Source organism: Carettochelys insculpta, chromosome 15 (genome assembly GCF_033958435.1).
Source record: "Carettochelys insculpta isolate YL-2023 chromosome 15, ASM3395843v1, whole genome shotgun sequence".
Classification (NCBI taxonomy): domain Eukaryota; kingdom Metazoa; phylum Chordata; order Testudines; family Carettochelyidae; genus Carettochelys; species Carettochelys insculpta.
The window spans coordinates 5,410,142-5,434,773 of NC_134151.1; the positions used below are offsets into that span (position 1 = coordinate 5,410,142).

Genomic DNA, 24,632 nt, shown 5'->3' on the forward strand with positions numbered 1-24,632 from the left:
AGATCTAAGTGTTCAGGGAATAAATTGATTGCCTTCAAGGGTAAGGACGTAACTTCTACCAACCACATAGAACATGATGTATTTCACTAAATATATGATGAAGGGGACTCCATAACACAAGGACTAGGGATCACCAAGTGAAATTAATGGGTAGCAGGTTTAAAACTAACAAAAAGAAGTTTTATTTTTCTACCAGTGCGTAGTAGGCAGATGGAACTCCTCGTCAGAGGATATTGTGAAGATCAGGACTTTAACAGGGTTCAAAAAAGAACTAGATAAATTCATGGAGGTTAGATCCACCAATGGCCATTAGCCAGGATGTGTAGGAATGGTGTCCCTGGCCTCTGTTTGTCAAAGGCTGGAAATGGGTGACAGGAGAGGGATCACTTTGATGATTACCTGTTCAGGGCCACCTGGCATTGGCAGCTGTTGGCAAACAGGATACTGGGCTAGATGGACCTTTGGTCTGATGCTGTATGGTCGATCTTATGTTCTTATTAAGGTGTAGAGTGCTTTCTTTGAAGCACTGAGTATTGACTATGACCAAAGGTAAAATATTGGTTTCAGAAGACCAAAGATCTGGTCTGGCAAATCCTAAGCTTCATTCTGAATAAACAGAGAAAGTGGCTTTGTACGTTATCAAAGATTCCATTTACTGTAGCACAGTCTCTGTAGAAAGGGACAAATTACATCCTAGTGAATTCACTGGGGCCTGAGTTTATCTGACAGTTGGGTTTTAGCCTCATCAGAGACAGTCACTGATTGTCTGCAGGGCAGCCGCAGATCTGTGTGTTTCAACTCATGATGATGAAAAAAGGGAAATAATCTCAATCAAATCAGGTGCCTTTCTTAAAAAATAATGTCAACAGCTGATCCAATATGTAAAGGACAAGGTTTTTTTCCTGTTGGCACAGGGTTGTAAAGCAAATCCAAGGGCGTCAAACTTCATCACTTCTTACAAAAACCTAACACCCTCCTTTACATAACAAACTACAGCGTAGGGAAATGCCTAGAACAAGTCCTATTTTTAGCTATATCATCTGTGCTTTCGTACTTAAAAAGTAGCCTGGCCACTTAAAAAGCAATTGCCTCACCACCCGGGTTATTTTTTGCAGTGGTTAGATGGTACATTAAATTCCTCCTCTAAATTACTCTCTTGTAAGTGACCCTCACTTCACCTTCCAAGAACACTCCAGACAGCCAAGCAGAAGCAGTCCATGAATGACAGCGAGGTTCACCACAACCCACGTCTCATTAGCTGCCTCTTCTGGAAGGCGATAGAGAAGTGCTTTTCTCTGCCTAGTTCCTGCAAGTGAAACCTGTCCCAGTGGCATCAAGTGTCACCAAATACCTTCTTTTGTATTTTGAAAAAAAATAATCAGAAAACCGAGAAGATGCTCCAATTCAAGTGAGAGACACAAACTGTGCTTCAGACGATGCGGTGATCATAGGATGAGGAACCCATTGTCTTCTGGCTGGGTGCAATTCACATCTCTATGGGGACCCAAGCCAAGATTGACACAACACTCCCATTCCACTTCAGTTGGGTTTGGCACTGCCCAGTGCCCAGGTGTGAATGTCTCCAATTTGTTCAGATAACTTTGTAGCAGATAATTTAATCTCAATACGTGAGTGGAAAGAACAGGAGTATATTTTTCCAACAAGTGCAAAAAAAAAAAAAAGTCTTCCTTAGTAGCTAAAATGCTCCCAATCCAACCCAAATGCTCTCTGATGCAGAAATGTTATTTCCATGAAACAGGAGCCATTCAGCTGCACCAAAGAGGGAAGGGACCTTCAGAAAAAGCTTTTCAGAATCAAATTGCAGGTAGGGTACAACACACACAGCTGCTCCCTAAGAGGAACTTAGGACCAGGATGCTGGGACTTTTTACAGTGGAAGTTGTTCTCTGGATACATTAGGAAATACAGTTAACAACTCAAATGTTTTGAGAGCAAACATTTTCCCTTAAGGGAGCTTTCAAGCAGCTTCGTATTGCAGATCAATAAAAGAGGTAGTGGTAAAGAAACGACACTAAAGGAGCTGCCATGGAAGTTCCTTAAAAAAATCAGCATGTACAGAAAACTGTGATCAAAAGATCCATTCCTTGTGTGGGTTCCCTTTACTACAGAAGCCTCTGACCTTTATGGGAAGATCCTGTGTGCTGCAATCTAGCCTTAGAGTCTACAATTCCCATGGTACAGCTGGAAAAAGGGGAAAACTGCTTGTCTTCCAGGCATGGTTGGTGCACAGAGAGCAGGTGGGGAGCTCCAATTAGGAGACAGGAACCAGGCGGCTTCTGTGAGACCCTATCCAGACCAGGAACTGCTGCTGGAAGCTAAAGTCTGTTGCTGAGCACCTACTAAGGCTTTGATGGAGCAGAAGCTTTGGAGGTGGTTAGAGAGTGTCCCTGAAGGGGAGAGACTCTTGCTGTGCATGGAGCTACCTGAGAAGGGTCTGAATACTATGGACTAAGGAAGGTACCATGAGTAACTGGGACTGTTGTTTGGGAAAGCGCTTGCAAGGGAAGGAGCACAGCAGAGAGATGGAGTCTGAGGACAGGCAGAGGGGTATGCCAAGTGAGCCAGGACCCAGAGCTGCTGGCATTTGGTGAGGCCAGCTCCAGTTCAAAGAGACCGGGCAGCTTGCGGCCTTGGCTCAGCTGACAAACAGACCCTGCACAGCACTGCCTTCCCTCCAGCTGCAGATCCTCAAGCATCCAGGACTCTACAATCCGGGAGTGTACATTCTGGGGTAGGGTATATGATAACAGTGTAAATCTCAGTGGTGTTTCGTTTATGACAAGTATCAGAGGGGTAGCCCTGTATCCACAAAAACAATGAGAAGTCCTATGGAACTTTATAGACTAGCAGATTTTTTGGAGCATAAGCTTTGGTGGGCAAAGATCTGATGAAGCAGGTGTTTGCCCAGGAAAGTTTATGCTCCAAAAAATTTGTTACTCTATAAGGTGCCACAGGACTTCTCATTATTTATTGTTGTATACTTTGTCAATTGCTTTTACTCATCTGTACACTGTGGATTGAAATTAGGAGTGATATTTAATCTTAGTCTCTAAAACCCTATTTCTTTAAATTGTTAAGTAAAGGTGTGTTAATTCTAATGTAAGTGCACTGGATGTATATTATTTATAACTTGTATTTCTGGGTTAGAGACATGCCACGGATTATTATTAGAATGGGTTTAGTCCTGGAGGTTTCCAAGACACACCACTGAGCATGTACAGGGCTAGCCAGGTGGAGGCACTGACTGCTGTGAATTCCCTTAGGAGTAAGGGACTGCAGCAGAGGGTGAATAGAGGATTCCCACCTATCCAGCATCCCCACTGGGATATTCAGGATCTCCTTCAGTACCAGGAATGCCAGGCACCCAGGCAAGTGTTGCCTGCTCTGGTATAACCCAGGGAGGAATGGGGTTGGCGGTTACACTTACTACCCAACAGGCTATAGACTAGCAATGGACTGGAGCTGAAGAATCAATGGCTCAGATTCTTAGTGGGTATGAATTAGAATCATGGATTATGCTCCTTTATACCAGCTGAGACCTTGATCCAATCTGGCCCTACCATCAGTCTTTGTCTTGATGTTTCTCATTTTAAAATCAATGGGAATTGTATCATGGGCTTCAATGGGAGCATGACTGGGCCCTTGTGTGGGCTCGTGTGCCCAAGCTGCTGATACCCATGCCTTTCTCACAAGCCAACCATGAAAACGTGCTTTCCTGCATCTCTTGAGCAGGATTATGATGTCCAGCTAGAGCTAAAGAAACTAAACCACAGCAAGGTGAGAGAGAGACAAAAGGAAAAGAAAGAACAACTGCTTTGACCTTCCAAATTAGGTTTTACAAAGAGTTCTCCACCTCACCCTGGACTCTGCTGCCCAACCCAGACCTGTGCTACAGCTTTGCAGGAGTTCTCCCTTTCTTCCCCTCCTTCCTGCCTTTTAGCTCCTCTTTCCTGTTTACTCCTTTCTTTCTATATTGTTAAAGATCATCTAAAACTCATACCCTGGGCTAGATCCAGCTCCCAGCATAGTTAGCCTGGTGTCTTTCAAAGACTCTGGATTGGGCCTTAAGCAACGTGCATAATTCACTGGCTGGTTGCACTGTGCTAGCTTTGAAAAGTGGACTTGAGAATCACAGCATATTAAAATGTTTCCTTCTTCTCGAACCTGGTGTGCATCACTTCTTGTCCAGTGGTGCAGGTTTTTTTAAACCAAGTGAAGAGCTGTCAAAGGGGGCCCTGAAGCTGTGTCTCAGAAGGAAACCACCATTTAAAAGAGAAAAGGGTTTGGGTACCAGTACTCCAGTACGTAAGAGCCTGTCTTCATAGTAACTGCTGAACAACCAAGAAACTTTAATGTATATTAAAAATGAGATTCAGACCATCTTTAGAGGACCATTGAGCTGCCCTGTACATAGCCCGCTATGTGCTGCAATGGCAAATTCATTCCCACACAAAGGGCTCCACTGACATCAGAGCATCATTCACAGAACCCACAGCTGAAATCCTCACTACAGGTCAGCAACCCAAAATACAGAACCATGAGGAAAATTTTGCTCCAAGAAAATCCTGCCCTCAATCAACCCAAGAATATTAACCTGGCAAAGTAGCCAAATCTGAAACTAACTGCAGCAGGGAAAGGCCGGGGGTTACATGTGCTTAATAACTTCCTTGTATAAAATCTCTGCCCCATGCCCAGCAGAATGAACAGTTCAAATGCGTGTACATGTCCTCTGAATGCCACAGAGTAAATGCACTGCAGATCAGTGAATGAGAGTGAGAAGACACACGTAAATCCAGCATGTGTGGGCCTGTGCTACTCTCTTTGCAATCCATGGCATGATTACTACAAATTGTCAGCTAAACTGGGCCGGCAGAGGCTGAGCACCAATTAGTTTTAATGAGAGGTGGAAATATTCATCCTTGGGCAGAGTGTGGCCTCCACTGGAATTAAAACAACTTTAAGTCGCATATACACGTATGTCTATCTAGGACATAGAATAGCAAGATTTCTCCATCCCCTCTGGGATGATTACTCGTGTGTAGTATGTGCCTGAGTACCTTTATGATACCTCCCCAAGGAAACTCTTGGTCATCTCAGATTCAAACTTTCTTCTCTAGAAATAGGTCAGTGGTTAGCCCACGGGCCCTGTAAACCCAGGGTTGTGAGCTCAATCCTTGAGGGAGGCCTTTCAAGGGGCAGGTTAGGGTTAAAAAAAAACATCCGTCAGGGATGGTGATAAGCCCTGCTGGGAGCGGAAAGGAGGGGACTGGACTCAATGACCTCTCAAGGTCCCTTCTAGTTCTATGATATTTGATTTATACATATAAAAGTTCTGCCTCACCCCTTTCTCCTCACTCAGCTACGTCAACCCCCACTCTTCTTACCTTCAAGATCTGCAACCTCCTTTATCCCCACATCCAGGCTCCTCCCATGTCCTGTTGCTTCCTCTGGTACATACTGGTGAAAATCCAACCTGTCTCCCACATCTTAGTCACTCCTTGTCTTTCTCCCACTTTCTTTCTACCCCCCATCAAATATATATTTTATATATTACACTCTCTCTCTCTCTCTCTCTCTCTCTCTCTCTCCCTGTCCCACCCTCCCTCCTTCCCCTGGTTGAATCATCTTCTTCTCAACAACCTGACAATGTAACTCCTCTTCTGGAATCCCTCCACCTGCTTCATCTCACCTTCTGCATCCGAGTTCACAAAGATTTCCCCTCTGTGACTCAGCACAGCCTTGTCTCTGTCTAGATCTCTGCTCTCATACAAGCAATGTTGCCACTATTTTAACATCCATATGTGGAATAAATTTTGTTGTGTGCACTGAGGCATGTGGGGGTGTGCACCACCAGTAGAAACACATGCTGCTGGCTGTGAGAGCTCTGCCAACGAACTTGGCAGCATCTGAACCAACCCTGGGTGGCTACCCTAGTGCTTTGCTTACAGGGAACACAGCTTACAAGCCTCTCTCATATGCTCAGGATTTTTATCCTGACATAACTGCATCCAGAGAAGGAGGGAGCTGCACTACTTTAACTGAGCAGTAGAATTAAAATGCTGCAGCCTCTGTGGTTAGACACAGACTAAGAGGAGGGGTCTCTTTCTTGGTTTTTCATCTTTTCTTTGTGTGAATGAGGTCTTTATGCACTTTTATGTGTTACTTACACAGGAAAAAAGTAAGACAAACACTCTAAACACACACTCATCACTTCTCAGCATCATGCCTCTGTCCACCCTGCCCCTTACACTCAGAAGTCTTCCACATCCTGCTGTATCAACCTCCTTCTCTTCACCCAATTTACTCCTGGAAACACCTTTTTCTGCAAAACTTTTCTCAGTCACCCAATTCTCATAAGCCAGATAGTTAGCTCTTAAACCTGGCTCCATTAATACCTGTGCCTGATTTAGAATGTGAGTTGGGCGATGCTTATCTTCCTCCGGTTTTGTACAGCTCCAGACATGCCACTGCCATTCAATCCATAGTAACATCAACAAGAAAAAATGAATTCTCTTGTCCGATCTGAACCAGGCTGCAAGCTCCTGGAGACAGGGACTGCATCTTCTTCAGCACCCAAACCACTGCGCATGCTCAATAATAGCGGTAATAATGCACAAGCAAAGAATTTGCCCAAAGCCTACCCAGCTTTGAAAAAGCTTCCCTTTTTGCACTTTGAACACCAATAGTTTGTGTTGGAATCTATCTGGGGCCAATTTTCACAAGAGGTCAGCACCCGGGAGTTCCCACTGCGACACTTACAAAAATCTGGCCAATAAATGCTCTGCTCCCAGTGTGCCAACCACTTCTGAAAGTCTGTCCCCTCTTCAGACAGTAACTAAACAGGAGGTGAACTCTTGAAAACCTGGCTCTGCATGTCCAGCTTCAGGACTCTTCTGACGGAAAGGTAGTTGAAAATACAGATCCATGCCAAGAACGAGCGCTACTTGAAAATATTAATATGTTAAAAATCTAGTTTATTTCTATAAACACCTACCCCTTTGGGGGAGCCAATGCAACACACTATGGTCACCTCACTGTTGCAATGAATAAACCTCCATATAAAATATGATAAATGGTAGTTTCACTGGATTGGCATTAAAAGTCAAACAATAAGTGAATGCTCTAGTGGTGCGTAGTGAGAATTCTTGGAAAAACCTATTTACCACTTATCACTCCATGGGCATCTAGAGCCAGCATGCGGTCAATTAAAGAACCATTCCAATTTCATACCCCAATAGAACATGGGTGGGGAGGGTGGGATGTGATGTAACGTTGAGAAATCATTCCCAATTGGCTGGTTGGAGAGAAGGTAGAGCTCTTCTTAACTGCCCAAACATTCAGCTCAGACTGCGTCTGCTCAGGTTTCTGGAAATAATTTGCTCACAGTGTAGCGTGCTCAGGGGTTGCAATGCAGGCAGTCAGAGGCAAATCCATGCTCACCAACTATCATGTGCAGGGTTCCCTATAAACTGAGCCCTTGGACAGCCACCCAAGGGGAACTCAAGTGCCACCCAGCTGATTAGCAGAGCACCCACAGCCACCAGCATATGTTTCTATTGCCCGTTCACATCCCCATAGGCCTTAGTGCACATAACAAAATTTATTCTACCCACGCATAGAAAAAATTAGAGGGAACCCTGATCATGTGTCTACTTTGCATAGCAAATACATGCTAATAATTTCATACCTTAGTCCTGGTCTCCACATAGCTTATATACCAATATAATTATGTTAGTTAGGGAGATGACAATTTTACTGAAATAGTTATATTAGTACAGCTCCAAGCATGGACATGGTTATATCAGTATAATGGGTTTTTCATAACAGGACAGCTTCTTTCCCTTCCTGTATGGGAACACACTAGACCAACAGTACTTGCTTATCCTGGTATATCTGCATCCAACCTCGGAGAGAGCTGTACTGCTTTAACTTGGCCAGTAGAATTAAAATGGTGCCAACTTTGGCCATTTCTACACATGCCACTTTTTCCAAAAGTGGCATGCTACTAAACGGCCATAAAAATGCTAATGAGGTGCATATGTAAATTTCCAGCACCTCATTAGCATACGGCCACATGATTCGGAGTCTGGAAGAAGCTCTTCCGGACTCCAAAACAGCGTGTAGAGGCGTGGCCCCCAGGGGGATCTCCCAGAAGGAAATCCTCCTTCTGGAAGCCCCTTCTTCCGGACTCTGAATCATATGACTGTATGCTCAGGAGGCACCAGAAATTTACATCCGCACCTCATTAGCATTTTTCGGGACGTTTATTAGCATGCCACTTTCAGAAAAAGTGGCATGTGTAGAAAAAGCCTTATTGTTTAGACACAGCCTTACAGGAGGGAGCTCTTCCTTAGCTTTTAATCTTTTTATCTGAATTATATATCTTTATGTACACTTTTATATGTTAAGTACGCAGGAAAAGAGCATAACAAACACATACTGCATGTCAAAGTAGGCTGAGCATATTTAACAACACTCATAGTATGCTGTGTAACACCTCCCACACGCACACACCCCTTGGAGAACACGTAGAAATTGACTGAGGCACTGAAAGGATTAGACACTGTAGCAGCTGCATCCCAATCTAGATTACTCAGAGATCAGAGATGTAAGAATGTAAGGATGCGGTTCAGCCTATACCAGACGAGGCAACTATGAAATTCACAGTGCTGCCAATTCTCATTATTTTATCACAAGCTATTGGAACCAAGTGATTGCTTGAGAATCGTCCACTTTGATTTTGGGGAAAAAGATAAGTTTCCTGCCCTCACAGCTGAAAAAGAGTCTGAAAACATAACCTAAATAAGAAGGCAAAAACATAAAGGAAGTACAGGTTGAACCTCTCTAATCTAGCACTCTCTCGTCCAGCAACATCCGTAATCTAGCATGATTTTAGTTAGCTAGACAACCACTTAACATGGCTGTGGCCAAGTTTCCTGTGGTTCCATAAGGTTTGCTTACAGCCACCAGTCCTGGCTCTCAGTGTTCTGTGCTGTTGTTTAGCTGTAATATACCCCCAGATGTCTTCTCAGAGACAATAAGCAGTGGAAGTGTTCGTAACATATAAGACAGTGTTGACCTCCCGTGATCCAGCAAATTCTCTCATTCGGCACTGGTCAGGTCCCGAGGAAGCTGAATGATGTAAATTCAACCTATATTTGTTCCTCAAATTGCAACATTTTTCACTTAATCTCATGGTTTTGGGAGGCCTGATGCCTGATCTCTGAATACTCAGGGTTTGCCAATTCTGCTGCTAAGTTGCAGATCCAAAATTCCTCAGCGTTCAAGTGCATTTGAATCCAGGTTTTCCATTCAGAGTGTCAACAAAGACAGCTAAAATGGAAAAGGAAGAGAAGTATAAAGAAAGAATGTGGAAAGGAAAGGAGAAAGAGGAGGAGAGGCCTTAAAGAACAAATCTCAGTGGATACGAAGAACCACACTACAGTTCAAAAAAGGCCCTGACTGAAACTCACAAAAGCCAGGTGATTCAAAACCCTGCCACCTGTGTTTTGAACAGAATGTCCGTGACTCAGCTTCAGATTGCATCAAACATGCCCAGGCTCTGGGTTTGTTGCAAATTCAACAGTCAGCCCAGGAACTGCAAGCATTTATGGGACTTTCGAATGACTGAGTGACTCTGATAAGACTGACTGGTTAGTGTCAAGAGGTTGTGAAATTTGCTGTTCAGACCCAAAGCCAAGTGAAATTTGATGGTTGTGACAATGCATTGCTTTGATCATTGTGGTTAGTTTTCATCTCAAAATAATGAGGATGGGCAAATCTAATGCATATTGAACTGGAAGAAAAGAATTGCGCAACAAACCCCTGCAAAACAGATGGGCAGAGTTTGAGACAGCTCTCAGGACGGAATCCTCCATGGCCACGTGCACCCATTTTCACTGGCACTGCACGTCTCTGAGGCACGTTCTGCATTTGATTCATGCTCAAAACTCTATTGCAGGTCACAGTGAGAATCCCCCTTGCAGAGAAGAGCTCTGACAGGCCAGCATTTAGAGGAATCATGCACCCCATTCATGCCCCACATAGGCTCATTCAGGGGAGTTAAATGCCCAGTTCCTAACCTGCCTTTAGATTTTTTTTCCTCCATTTAAACCAGACCCTTAATGTTACCATGACAGTGCTTTCAATTGAATCTGTGTTTTGTGGGTGGGTTTTCCCAAGGTAGGCCTAACTGTTCCCAAAGTCAGTTGTAAGAATGCTATTGATTCAACTAGGCCAGTGCAAAGGTGTTTTGAAAACTCCCTCCTGAACTCATATTTCCCACCAGATAGTCCTTGTCCCTTAAAAATTCCTTTTATCCTGTCCAGGGGCTTTTCCATCCTGTGTGGAGAATTCTGCAGAACACCACTGAGCTCTTGTAAAAGAAGAAACCCCTTTCCCTGTAAGCCAGGATGCATTTTAAAGGGCCAGAGCTACATACAAGGACAGTAACGAATACTTTCGCAATTAGATGCTGTTGGATTTCTTCTCCACCCACCAAACCTTCCAGTTTTAACACACATTGAGCTTCAAGAACCCACCCACCCCTATTATAAAGCTGTAATGTAAACAACCCCAAATTATTACTTTCCCCTAAAGACCACTGCTGGCAGGAATCAGTGATACAGCTCTGCCAAAACAGCCTTTGGCATCTAGCGAGAGTTTTCAAAAACACAGAGATCCTCACCAGATGGTATTAGCAACATGCTGGTAACATTAAGTAGATTGGTTTGGAAAGAAAATGGTAAGTTTCTAATGCCAGGTCTATGTTACAAACTTCTTTTGCCTACATGGCTGTGTTCATCGGGGCAATGAAGGGATGTGGTTTCTGACCAACATAGCTATACAGGCAAAAGCCCCTACTGCAGACACAGTTAGATGAGCAAAGAGGGGTTTTGCTAGTATTGCTAATTTTGCTCAGGGTGCCGAAATAAGCTGTACTTACAAAACTGCAGTTTTGCAATCATAAGAGGCATCCACATTAGAAACACTTTAGCAGTATGATACACCAGTAAAGCTATACTGGTAAAGCCTTCCTAGTAATTGTTGAACTTCTCTGGTCTGGCACCCTTTGGATCTGTCCAGTGCTGAACCAGAGAAATTGCTGAACCATGGGAGGTCAATATTGTTTAGCAGCATTACCGACACTTCCACTGCTTACCAGGCTCTTAGAAGACATTTAGGGGTAAATTAAAGCTAAATAACAGCACAGAGCACTGAGAGCCAGGACTGGTGGTTGTAAACAAACTTCATGGGACCACGGGAAACTTGGCCACACCCATGATAAGTGAACATCTGGCGAACTGAATTCATGCTGGGCCATAATGTTCCCACGCCAGACAGTGCTGGCCTAGAGGGGTTCAGCATGTAAAAGCCTGGATACAGTGTAAAATTTTGCTTCATCTCTTTTCATTGTAGAGTTGAGTTTAAGTTCAGACCCTTTAAGTGGCTGTATTTTATACTCTCTAATAGGAACAAGAGGTAGAAGATGGAAATTATCCGTAAAAGATACAGAAAGGGGAACACAAGGAAACCCTTAAAATTCTAAACTTATCTCAAGAAATACCAAAAATATTAAGGTGGTTTCCTGGGAAGTTTGAATTTCAAGTCCTTGTGGTTTTTAAAAGAAAACTGAGAGATATGGTAAATGTCAGAGTGCTCGTTTGGCGCACACCCGCGTATTGTACAACATGGATATGTTGCACCTCATTATATTTTGTGCTCATAATAAAGAGCTGAGTTAACGTAATTGGTCAGAGATTTTGTTAGGACATGACCTTACATTTTCCCTTTAGCCCACATCATGCAACCCCACACTGCACTTTCAGAAGGGAACCAAGTCCTGAGGTACCTATCATTCCTTACCGGAGCAGAACTCCCCCTGGGCCGAATTCTGAGGCCCTTAGCAGCTTTTGTTAATGAACAAAACCTGAGCAAGAACCTAAAGATTTACTACAGAGGAGTTTTCCTAAAGTACAATTTTCAGAGCCTCAGATCTGTCCCTACGTGTGTTACATCATCTTGCCCTGTTATTGAACCAAGTGAACCATCCACCAGAAAGAGTTACAGAGAAGATCTGAATGTGTTAGGATTTTGAATCATCTTGGAAAAGTAACTCTGTGGCTTCTCCCACCCCCTGTTTCCATAAAGTCCCTGCCAATTTATTTTGACAGTGGTTGACGTCAATGATCAAGGCATCTTTCTGCTAGTCAAGCATCTGGACAATCCCCGTGTTTACTGGGGTAGAGTTACAGAGCCACATCCTAACATAACTGAGCCGGTATTTCCTACTGAATGGCCAATGGCCCCAGGATAACACAAAGAAAGGCATCACGTGGGTTACAGCAACTGGTAACAACCACATGGTTATTCCCCTCAAGGTGTGTCTACCCTGCAATAGACTCTCGAGGCTGGCCCATGCCCACTGACTGAACTCAAGGGGCTTGAGCTAAGAAGGCTTTTAATTGTGGTGTAGACGTTTGGGCTCAGACTGCAGCCTGAGCTCTGGGACCCTCAGAAACTGGGGCGGCTCCCCCCAACCTGGCACACAGGGAAGAGATGTCCATTATACCTAGCTCATCATTTCCCTCTACTCAGAGTGCTAGAATCACTGCTAGGGTCACCAGGGAGCTTTAACAGTGGGGACTACAGCCACCACAAGCCCCACAGAAAGGTAGGGAGGGGCACCTCAACCCCTGGAAGGGGTGGGGCCTCCCCATCCACGTCGCTCCTCCACTCCCAAACTTCCTGCTTCCCCCCAAGCTTTTCTTCACTGACATCTAGAGGGCCAGTGACCTGACACCTGTCCCTTCTTCCTCCAGGGTTAACGCCTCCTCCCTAGGGTCTTCCTTGGGTGGCCACTCCTCCCATTTTGCAGCCCTAGAGAGCCTCTAGGTAATGGTCCCAGCTTCCACCCCCAATCAAGCTGTAAATATCTCTACTAGAGAGGAAAGTGGCCAGGCCTCACATTCATAGGGCATCTAGAGAAGGGAAACATTCCAGTTCCAGGTGCTAGTCCACTTACCTCTGAGCAAGGGCAGACAGAGCCACAGGATCCCTAAAGTGGTTGCTGGAGAACCACTGACAATTCCCTAGCAACAGTGCAGTAAGAATTACCCTTGTCAGAGAGAGTAACAACCACAGCAGCATGAGCAGGTGCCCCGTGCAAGAGCTCCTCACCTTAGAGACTTTTGCAGACATGGAATGGGGAGCACAGTAGTTTTCACCTGATGGTTCCCCAGAAGCTGTAAAATGGGTTGAAGGGCTACCCATCACTCCAAAGGACACATGATAGGGCCTCTGCCCCAGAGATGAAGTGGAAGGGGGAAGTCAGAACACCATTTTCCAAAAGATACTTCAGATTGGCAGGGAACTGAGGGAGGGCAGCTAGGGCACCAGTTGAAGGTAGGCACCTGTAATAAAGCCGCAGGAGCTGCAGGCCTTACACTGGTGCAGACAGAATCACTCCAGATCCAAAAAAAGGCACATGACCCAAGGCTGGCATTCACAGCAGACCCTAGAACTTGAACCCATCCTGTCTGTTGGTTGCAGGAGATGCACTGTCCACATCATCATTTCTGTCGCCAGGGTGACATCCATCTGGATAACCAACCACTTGTATGCTACAAACCATGGACCACTGCATGAAACTCCTTATAGGAAGCAAAGGCCACATGCCACAGTGTCCCCAGATTCAATATAGCACCAAATGCTGCAGCGCAAGGCCCACGTGTTGCAAGCTTTGCCCACAATGCTCATTTTGAAATGAAAAATCAGCTTCGCAGCTCCAACATGCTTAGCTGTGTACAAAGCAACAGCCATTGGCTTGCATGACTGTCTGCCATTCCCTGCCGTGATGATTTTATAATCCTGATTGCGCGCAGCACTTAACTTCAAAGTCCCATATCAACATGGTCTCCTAACACGTCTCCATTATATGCCTTATCCTCCCCCCATTTCTGCGACAGGGTAGCCACAGCAAAGGTAGAGTGACTTGTCTGAGGCCCCCTGGGAGTCACCAGAGATATACTTTCCAGCTCAAGGAGATATACCTGTTCCTGCTCTGACTGAGCTCCTGAGAGAGGAATGGCTGCCCCTGGGATGGTCCTGTCTGAAAACACTGGCAAGTATTTGGGACTGCCAGTCCATCCCTCCCCACTCCCATGTCAGAGCCAGAGTTAGAACTCAGGAGAACCTATACACAGGCCACTAGACCTCACCCCTCTCATGCTGAAAATTCAATTTCAGCAAAAACATTGAGCCCTTAAGCTCTAGAGGAGAATCCCCATCTAACATCCATTCAGCCACAAGGCCAGGAATTAAGCAGCATCTAAAATAATTGGACAAACAAAATAATTGGTCAACAAAACTGCTTGTGTACAGAGCTGTTGTTCTCTCATCTCTTTTGTACAGGTGCGAAATATGGACACTATATAGGCGTCACATCAAGCAGCTCGAAGCATTCCACATGCACTGCCTCCGTAACATCATGAAGATCTGCTGGCAAGACAAAGTGCCCAATCTTGAGGTCCTCAAGAAAGCCCAGATGACAAACATCGAAATGATGATTATGAAGTCACAACTACGTTGGACCAGTCATGTCAGCTGCACGGATGCCAACAGAATCCCTCATCAGCTTCTGTATGGTGAACTCTTCCAGGGCATCCAGCATATAGGTCATCCACGGAAACGCTACAAGGATACCATCAAAGCCAATCTGCAGTACAGCAGTATCAAACTTAGGCACCTTGAGGACACCGCCAGTGACAGAACACAGTGGGGTGCAACAGTCAGAAATACCTGCATTGCCTTTGAGGAAGACCGCTGCCGGCATCTACAAGAGGCACACGAACGACGTCACAGAGCATCAGCAATGCACAACCCACAGATTGCAAACTTCCCATGCACTGTCTGCGGCAAAATGTGCACCTCTAGAATTGGCTTATACACAGGGCACACCATGAGACCAATAACAGATGGTCTGCACAGATTTTGTCATCATAGGATCAATGGACTACCATTATAAAATAATTGGACCAGATTGTCAACTGAGGTAAATCAGACTATCTCTGGTGCTCTTGTGTTCATTACAGTTAACAGTCACTTGTGTGTATACAGTGGTGAGAGAGAAAACCCAGTTGGAGCAACTAATGGATATCATCCATTGGTTATCATCCTGTCTGGAACATGTTGGAAATCCAGTTTATTTAATATGGAAATCCCAGCATCAGGAAAGATAACTAGGTGGAAGAGAATTGTTAGTTTTATTTAAAACTTTATTTTCTATTTCTTTTGTTATTGTCCATTTAACTCAGGCATCTGACCTGCACTTGGGAGAAGAGTACTCTCAGGGAAAGATGTAACCCCCTGTGCAAATGAAGGCTGAGAAAGTTTCAGCTACAGTTCTCTAATCAGCTAATTTTAAACTGCTGTGTTTTCAGTCTCACTCCTGGTGATGTCACAATCCCACTTAGCTGGACAGCAGGCCACAGAAACCTGTCCTAAAAACAGGGAAATCAGACATGCTGTTTCTAAGGTAAAATAAACAAAGAAATAGAGCAGCGAACCAATATTTGAATCAAATCAACCAACAAATAACTACTCAATTGGGCCTAGCAGCATTCACTATCCAATTGGATGTTCTGCTGTGCAGGTCACTTGTAACTGGAAGAACAGTCATTCCCTGTCCAGTCTCCCGTTTCCAGACATTGGCCTCTGCAGGTTTTGTGAAGTAGTGGATCTGCAGGTTGAACTAGAGGATGAGAGCCAGAGCTCTTGAGGGCTAATCTTGGCCCTACCACTGACTCCTCTCTGACCTTGGATAAGTCCCTTTAACTTTCCCTAACTCAGTTTCTCCATCTGGGACAACTCAGAAGCAGCTCGCAATGACTACAGAATTAAAAACCTACTTGTAACATTTTTGAGACCTTCAGTGTGGAGTCACAAAGAGTGACTGACCAGACAGCGAGAGCAAAGCTGCAAACCCCAGATTTTGAGCTGCTGAGAAAGCGCCACTGGAAGCCTTGACTCAGAAGAACTGGCACGGACGTAAATGAGTCGATGAAAAAGAAAAATGAAGGCTGCTCTTTTGAACCCTGAGGATTAATCTGTTTGCCTGAAACACAACTAGCTCCAAGGTAAGGAACGAGCCCAGTTTCTGAAACGGTCACTTTCGTCAGACATTCCAACTGTGAATAACAACAACCTGCTCCGATTTGTAATATCCTTTGTAGGTGATTATGGGAAACAAAAAAGAACTAAATTCAAAGCAGGTTTTCAACTGGGGAAAATCCAAAAATGCTGACTGAGACGGAGAACAAAGCCAGATGGCATCTGTTGGTATTGTTACGGATTATGCACTGTAAGGCAATAGGAAACGAGCAGAGAAAAAGAACCAGTTTTGCCTCAAGTTTCCACTCTCGCCAGATGGACACACTGGGGCGACTGCAAAATGATCATCGTGTGCTTCATATTTCCCCCCAGAATGTACTTCGATATTTGCATTAGGCCAGGCACGAATTTCTCTCTCATGTTTTCCTCAGGGGTTACTAGCTGTTTAGAGCATTCAGTCAAAAAAGCACTCACTCAAATTCTCACCACAAAAAGAGCTGAAACTATGATACTAATTAAAACCACACTCTCTGGTATCAAGAAGACATGCTGTTATGTTCATTTGTACTGCTGAGAAGCTGTTAATATGGGCAATGCGTCTGGAACATTTTCTTTCCAAACAGAACGCCCGATGCCCCCTCCTGCTCCGGGCAGCCTGTTTTATGAACTCGTCAGCATTCTGGGTCTTTACCGGCCTGGGGCAGGAAGGCTCAGATGTGACAGTTACAAGAAAAGATTTGTTTTAAAGCAAGCCGCTTGCCAGCTTCATGTCATGGGAAGCCCATCGAGAGACACTGAGGCATCACATTACGTGAAGAAAACAAGCTGAATACGTGTCCTGACTCACACCCAATGAGTCAAGTTGTGGGCTGGAGCCTGAGAGGCCTTAGGCCTAAATTTCCAAACATGGCATCTGACCAGCCTATTGCTTGGTACCGGGCTTAAGCCCCTTAAGGGTCATCTGCTGCTGTCCTGCACATTGTGCGTCATTCGCACCAGTGTAAGCACCAAAAAACAAAATGGTAGCCTTTTGCAGTCACTTTACACTGTCGATCCACTTACACACACTAAGCACCTCACAATGCTTAATGTATTTAGACCTACACAATGGCCTGTCATTAGGGCAGTTTTGCTATCCCTGTCATACCGATGGGGCCAGATTTTTAAATGTATTTAGGCACCTAAAGATAGGTCCCTAGTAAGATTTTCAAAAGCATCTTGCTGCCTAACTCCCATTCGCCTTTAGGTGCATTTGAAGAGCCCACTAAGCACCTATTTTACATACCTGAAAAAGAATGCCCTCTCTCCCACCCCCACTTACTTGTTCAAGGCGACACAATACTTCTGTGGAAGAGAAGGGAATTCAGTGTGGTTCTGCTAAATACCAGGTCAAGGTCTTAACCACTGAATGATCCTTCCCCCCCAAGGTGCAAGGCAATGGGGAATCCAGTATCTAGATCCAATTTTTGAAGATGCTGAGCATTTACAAGTCCCACTGATTTCAAATTAAATCCTAATGCTCAGCACTTTAGACACATCAGTTCATCCACATACGAGGTTGGCTACTCAGAATTAAGGGGTGCTTTTGAAAATCATGGCTTTCTGAAAGTACAACAGTACCTTGAGTTACGTGAGGGTTGCATTCCCATGCTCCTTTGCATAACTCTAATTTTGCTTAAGTCGGGGGGTGGGGCAGCTTTTTTCCCTGGTGGAATGCACGTTCTGCAACCAGCGAATCAGCAGGAGCTCCTTTTAAAAAGGTAAGTCCTGGGATTGGGGGGGGGCAGCTGGGGAGGGTTAAGCCTGGCAGTGGGTTGGGGCCATGGGAGGGGGCAGGGGGGTTAAGCCTGGGTTGAGTTAGTGCTGCAGAGAAGGCATCGGGGTGGAGTTAAGCAGGAGCCACACTTGGGGATTGAGAGAGGGCTGTGCAGGTGCGGGGAGCGGGTGGGGTGAGCTGGTCCCCGGAGGGTTTGAACCAGGGCTGTGGGGGCAGAGGTGTTGAACCAGGTCACGTGGGACCAGGAGAGCTGGATTTTGAGTTGCGCTTAACTCGCATTAATGCAAGTTAAGCACAACTCGAAATTGCGCATTTTGAGGGTTTACTGTAACCTTCACTTGCATGAGTAAAGGTGCAAGAGAAGACCCTTAGAGAAGCCATTTTCCCCCACCCACCCACCCACCCCTCATGCACCATGTGTCACTCATGGGACCACCAGAGTACGTAACATCTCACCAGAGTGGCCATGACACCTGGTTTCCATGTGCAAATGTGGCTTTCAGTGCTCTGCCTTTGTTGACTCAAAGCAAAACACACAGCTTCCCCTTTTCACTGCCACAGGGATAGCCAGGTGTTTAATCCATGTGGTACAGAGGGCAGGAGCTTTGTGTGTGTGCTTGGTGATATTAACTTTGACAGCCTCCTGCACGATTATTAAACTATGGATTCACCAGCAATACAAAGAATCTGGGGGAGTTACAAAAACAAGTTAATGCATGAAAAAAAGTGACTTCAGCAAAGCAGTTAAACTACCCAGAGAAATATATGTAATTTGTTACATGCTTCTATTGTGCTAGGATCCAAAGTAATAAAATATTCCTGTAATGCTAGAACCATGGGGCCCAGCCCTAATAAGAGGTACAGATTCCAATATTAGTTTTGCTACAGTATATTCTTACTCTTGTTATTAAAACAGGCATTACACAGCTAAACTCCCTAACATGTTCCGAACTTTTTTCCTCCCTTTTTTTTTTTTTTTAAACCACCAAGGTAAAAGATTTATATCATGTAATGCAAGGGCTCAATTGTTTTGAGATGCATACATCTTTTGTCAATCTAAGCAACTGTAAAATGGAAACCTGTGCATACCCAAGGCATCAGTAATAAAATCCCCGTGGTTGGCTGCTTTATTTTATCGTGGGGGAAGGGTTGGTAAAGGGATGGACTGCTTTAAAAATTCCACATTCCTCGAGTCCTGCTTTTCATTTGGGGTTGACAGGCAAAGTTCGGAACACATCATTACAGCCTCACAGTCACTGCTAAAGGTAATGCTCATGTTACAAATGAATTAATAGGAAACACTTACCTTCCCCACTAGTTTGCCTTTTCTGTTCATGCAAAGGTAGAAGTCTGTCTCTTTCCCTTTGATCCGGACTTGACTGCCAAATGTGTCTGTTTCCACTAGAAGCTGGGCTTGTAAAAGGAAGAAGAAGAAAAAAAACACAACATTTACCAGCACATTTAGACCAAGTCATGGAGTGCATGAGGTAAGTCAAAAAGTTTTCTTATGTCCACCTGAATCACTGAGTGAAGACACAGTCTATGTGGAAAAAATACAACAAACTAACATCCACACCTTACCACAGGCTGCTGAATTCTGCTGTGAGTTAACACAGGTATAAATTAAGCAATACTCACTTCAGTTGATTAGCACCAATCTATATCGGAGTACCTGAGAATTTACATATTTACTGCCCAGATGACAACAGCTGTATTATTAGCCTACAGAGATAAGGTAGCAGGGAGGGGAATTCCCCCTTAAAACTTCTTGTGAATTATTTTCTCAGGAATGGTGCCATTATCAGCAAAGTGAAAACTAAACTCTTTACCACAGACCACGGTGTGCTGTACCAGCCATAACTGAGACCAAAGGCACTTGATTTCCATGGCCCATTAGGCTTTGGCGTGTTCACTGAGGACTGACACCAGGCAACATATTAGGCACCAGAACAGTGGTCACTATTTTGATCAGGATTCCCTCCTACCCACCACTGTTACTATGGCAATCCTGTGTGGCAGAGCCTATAACTCTACCTGTGTCAAGGAGACTGTATAAGACCTTACACACCCATCATGGTCACCAAGCTGGAGTTCAGAGTTTCCATGTCCCTGCAGTGGAAGATGGTTTTCTGTGGTTTGCAGTCCTAAATTAATAGTCCTCTTGTCATGCCATAAATTAGTTGTCACAGATAGGCCAAAATTGGCACCCAGGTCTGCAGCCTGTCCCCACCACAATGTAGAGGCATTTGGGATCCAGAATTACATTTTGCCTCATTATCGAGTTAGGGGCCAGCTGCAACATTTACATCAAAACCACTGCTGAAACCAAAACAACCTCCCAGGAAGCTGAGGATATTCAGCTCTGTTTGTCCTAGGCCCATCTCTGGAGTTGAGAACAGAAAGCAGACATGATAGAACTATAATCTGAGAATGTCTAAATGTCAATGCATGGAAACCCGGCCCCTCTCCTGGAAATTTGTACCCACAAATAAAGCTTTGGCCAAACACTGGAGAATATTTGATCTGCGTTACAGAAAGTCACATTATTTTTGACCTTCATATTTCAGAACTTTAAAACCCTTTAAGAGCAAATATGTTCCATGTAAGGATTTACCAAGGGGATAGAAATATGAGTTTGTTTCATTTGAGCACATTAATATTTTTCCCACTTGAAAAGTCAGAATTTGGCTTTTTCCAGCAGTGGAAATATCACAAAATTTTAACCCTCAATGGAGCTCTCCTTCTGTAGCTCAGACAGAAATGTGCTTTTTAGTATTATGAGTCTTGCAATTAACAAGTGTTCAACAGATGTTTACATTTATTTAGATTCTTCATTTGTTAAAAGGGTATCCTGTGAAATTAAACCTATATCAAGAGAAAAATAAATTATTGATTAGGTGTTTAGCAGCAGATGGATTTAACCTACTTGATTGCTTGGCTGGTGTGTCAACTTACTGGTGATTCTTTTGATCTTCCCTCACCTGAGAGACAGGCCACCAAAGTAATGAAAGGCTCACTCCATTTGGCCAGGGAGGGGCCAATGATCCCAGAAATTGACATGGCAAGAGACAAGACAAAAAAAAAAAAAAAAAAAAAGAATACAAAACGGGGTAGGGTGCAAGTCAGAGTCAAAACATAGATGCAGAAGGGGACAGCAGGCAGGGAATCTCAGCTAACAGCCATTGTTCCAGGAAGGTATCAAAGGAGTCTGGATACCACTCAGAGGAACTCTCCCCAGTTATGTGAAGAAATTAAGGACAAGAAAATAGCCTAAGTTCTGGAAACTGAAGTCTTCTACTCATCTACAGACCGGGTAGGTCATACACAACAGCAATGTAAGTTACCACCACACTGACCTCATGCGTCAATCTTTCTCTGGAAACACTGCCTCTGCAGCCTAAAGAGTAATTCATTCTCTGTGTCCATTCAGTTCTTGGCGTCTCTATTAAAACTACTAAGTGTGATGCTGACCACCAGGTACCAAATCTTAGTCACTTTGGTTCAAGAATTCAAAATGGCAACCTAACACTGCAAAGACTCCCTATCCTATTACCAGAGGGGTAGCCAAGTTAATTCGTATCGTCAAAAAACAACAAGAAGTCCTGTGGCAACTTATAGACTAACAATGCGGGTCTTTGCCCACGAAAGCTTATGCTCCAAAATATCTGTTAGTCTATAAGGTGCCACAGGACTTCTTTTTGTTTTTATCCTATTACCACTTCCTTCACCCACTTATTACTCCTCTTATGGCTTGAATTTTGGCAATAAGCAACCTTTTTAATTCAAAGGGTTGTTTCGCTAAGGTAAAACACAGATGTGAATGCGGAGCAGGTTAGAAAACAAAGGACACATACACCTCACCTTCAAACTATATAACATGCATGAGTAATATCCAGGCTGATTTTAATTTGAAAAATATCACCTTCAAAAGATGCTGGTTCCCTGCTGTGAAAATTAAAACCATCTGGACAGAATAATTTCCAATAATTAATCCAGCTCCCCTTTGACACAGCTACTAATTAAAATATGATACCCTCCCTTTTTTTTTCCAAATAAAGAATTTAAATAACGTTTAAAGCGCTAGTAAAATAATGTAATAATTTTAGAAATAAATTGAGCTTACCTTTGCTTCTACTCTCCCTGGGCTGCAGAAGGCTATATCTGTGCCCTCACATCATCATGCACTAGTACCCAAGTAGAAACTGAGAGCAGCCGCCTTGATGGGGAAACATCAAGAGTGACATTTATACTAGTAAAAACAGGCTCTCAACAAACCCATCACCTGAGAGGCTAGGTGCCAAAGTAATGAACAACCCAACCCATTTGGTCAGGGTGGGGGCAGGGGGTGTTGGGAGCCTGATCTGATTGATATAAATGTCTAGAAGCAGACAAAATTTTCAAAAGTGGGTGCCAAGAGTCAGGCTGCTGAGTGTATATTAAACGACCCTAGAACCACTTGAAGTTCACATCAAGAGAAGAAAGTGGGGATGACTAGGCCACATTCTCAGCCAAACATCATCCAGCATAGTCCATCAAGCTCTTAAATGGAACCTACAAGAAAAATGCAAAAAAAGAAGACCTTGGACAATGTGGAGAATAGTAACAGAGAGGAAGCCGTGCTAGTCTATATACTATCAAAACAAAAAGCAGTCAAGTAGCACTTTAAAGACTAGCAAAATAGTTTATTAGGTGAGCTCTCGTGGGACAGACCCACTTCTTCAGACCATAGCCAGACCAGAACAGGTTATACAGGTCTGTTCTGGTCTGGCTATGGTCTGAAGAAGTGGGTCTGTCCCACGAAAGCTCACCTAATAAACTGTTTTGCTAGTCTTTAAAGTGCTACTTGACTGCTTTTTGTTCTGAATGTGGAGAAGATCGACTGAGACTGAAGGACAACAACCGGGGTAACTCCTGGGGTCTGATAGAAGTTTTGTCCCGAGACAGAGTGAATTGGAGGAGACTTGTAGATGACCTATGCTCTACCTGGAGCACAAGGGTTTATTAATAATAATAATAATATTATTAACAATAATAGTCTTGGTTTTCAAAATTGAACTCACTGGAAGCTGACAGGTGCTCAGCCCTTTCAAAAATCAGGCCAGATTTATACAGCTGCTTATCTATTGCCTTAGAAGCCTTGCCTTAGAGTAGATGCTCACTTCCGGAAAATATTGGCCTCGGACTCCTCAGTTGTTAAAAAGTTATTGGTGGAAATTGAACTTATACCTAGGTGAGATGCAAATTGCTGCCTAGGAAGCTAACAGCGGATGGGTTTACAGCTGTGATCCTTTTTCATGCTCGAGTTTTTTCATTATTTATATTATTCCTAGGGATCATTAAATAGGCTTGATTGACAACGTGTCAAAACTCAGTCCTGCTGCCACAGAAATCAGTGGGAGTTCTGCAGTCATGAGGACAAAGCACCGATAATTGCATGGACTTCTAGCTATTACCTTGCCCGTGTGTTGTCTCAATGATTGTCTAACAGGCACACAGCCAAATCTAACCTAATGGAAGTCAGTAGGGCTACTCCCATGGAATAACCCAGGGCAGAATTTGGTGCTTCATCTCTAGAAATTGAGAGGTTAATTCAGTCTCTGTGACCTACTCCTACCTTGATCACCCTGCTGACACTACCAGGCACAGTGGTGGTTTCTGTGATAGACACATATATCCTCTAGAACAAGAACTGATGTTACCCGCTCACTGCACATAGACCAGCAAACCTGCATGAGGCAGTAACAATTTTCAGTCAACACAAACATTAAATGAAATACTTGTATGCAAGTTTTCTCTAGTATCTCTTTGATTAAGTCGTTACATCTCCAAGAACAGGTGGAGGCAATCTGTAAGGGAATTTTACCTAGATTTTCAGTGGGAATTGGTAAGAGAGGATGGTAGATTTATCCCCCGCTGTACTTTTCAGCTAGCCAGCCCTGCATGATATATTGCTTTGAACCCAATTAATCTCTAGGTGTGCTGTAGGGAGATTTCAATCTTTGTATTACAAAGCACTGCACTTTGGACTGTAGATCAGGAATTATTGTTTAAATTCTTTGACAGTTAGATATTCTGACATGCTTTTTTAAAAAATTCTTTAGAGGCCAAAATCCTCTGCTACATGTTTTTCTCTTATTGGCCCATTTAACCTAAACCTTCCTGAGAACTCCCACTGGAAGAAAATGGAATTCCTCACATGTCTAGGTGAAACAGATTATAGAGGTGGGCGCGGGGTGGGGGAGCAGGGGGGAAGGCTATAGTCCAGCAAAGAAAACATTAAGTCAGAGAGATATTTGAAGGTGGTAGAAAGTATGCCAACTTATCTTTCAAATATTTCCCTTGAGTGGGAGGATGGGAAAGAAAAAGGTAGAAAGAAGATCTAGGGGGCAACTGGAGAGGTCAAGGTTTGGCTTGCCTACATAAGTTCTCTCCAGTTTCCCTGAGAGAAGACAAAGAAGACAGAGAAGTTCAGCGATAATAAGAAAACGTTTGGTTGTGCAGAAGTTGGGGGACTGGCTTCTTGCAAATAAGTTCCTCGTTAAGCTCTGCTTGTAGGCACCAGCAAAGGGGCTCAGTCCATTCCCTGAAGTCAACAGTTTTGCTGTTAAGTTCAATGGGAATAAGATGATTCCAACTGCAGACATCTGAGGAGTATCATAGATTCCTAACTTCTAAGTTCAGAAGGGACCATGAGGACCATCTACTTTAACTTCCTGCACACAACA

At 44.0% G+C, this 24,632-nt stretch overlaps 1 protein-coding gene across 1 annotated transcript in view; it reads right to left on the reverse strand.

The window, feature by feature from the left end:
- FGF18 (fibroblast growth factor 18) overlaps window positions 1-24,632 on the reverse strand; it is a 121,204-nt gene that overhangs the window by 19,339 nt on the left and 77,233 nt on the right. The window contains exon 4 of the mRNA XM_075009627.1: window positions 19,214-19,320. Within this exon, the coding sequence (XP_074865728.1) occupies window positions 19,214-19,320 (107 nt within the window). The remainder of the gene's footprint in view (window positions 1-19,213; window positions 19,321-24,632) is intronic.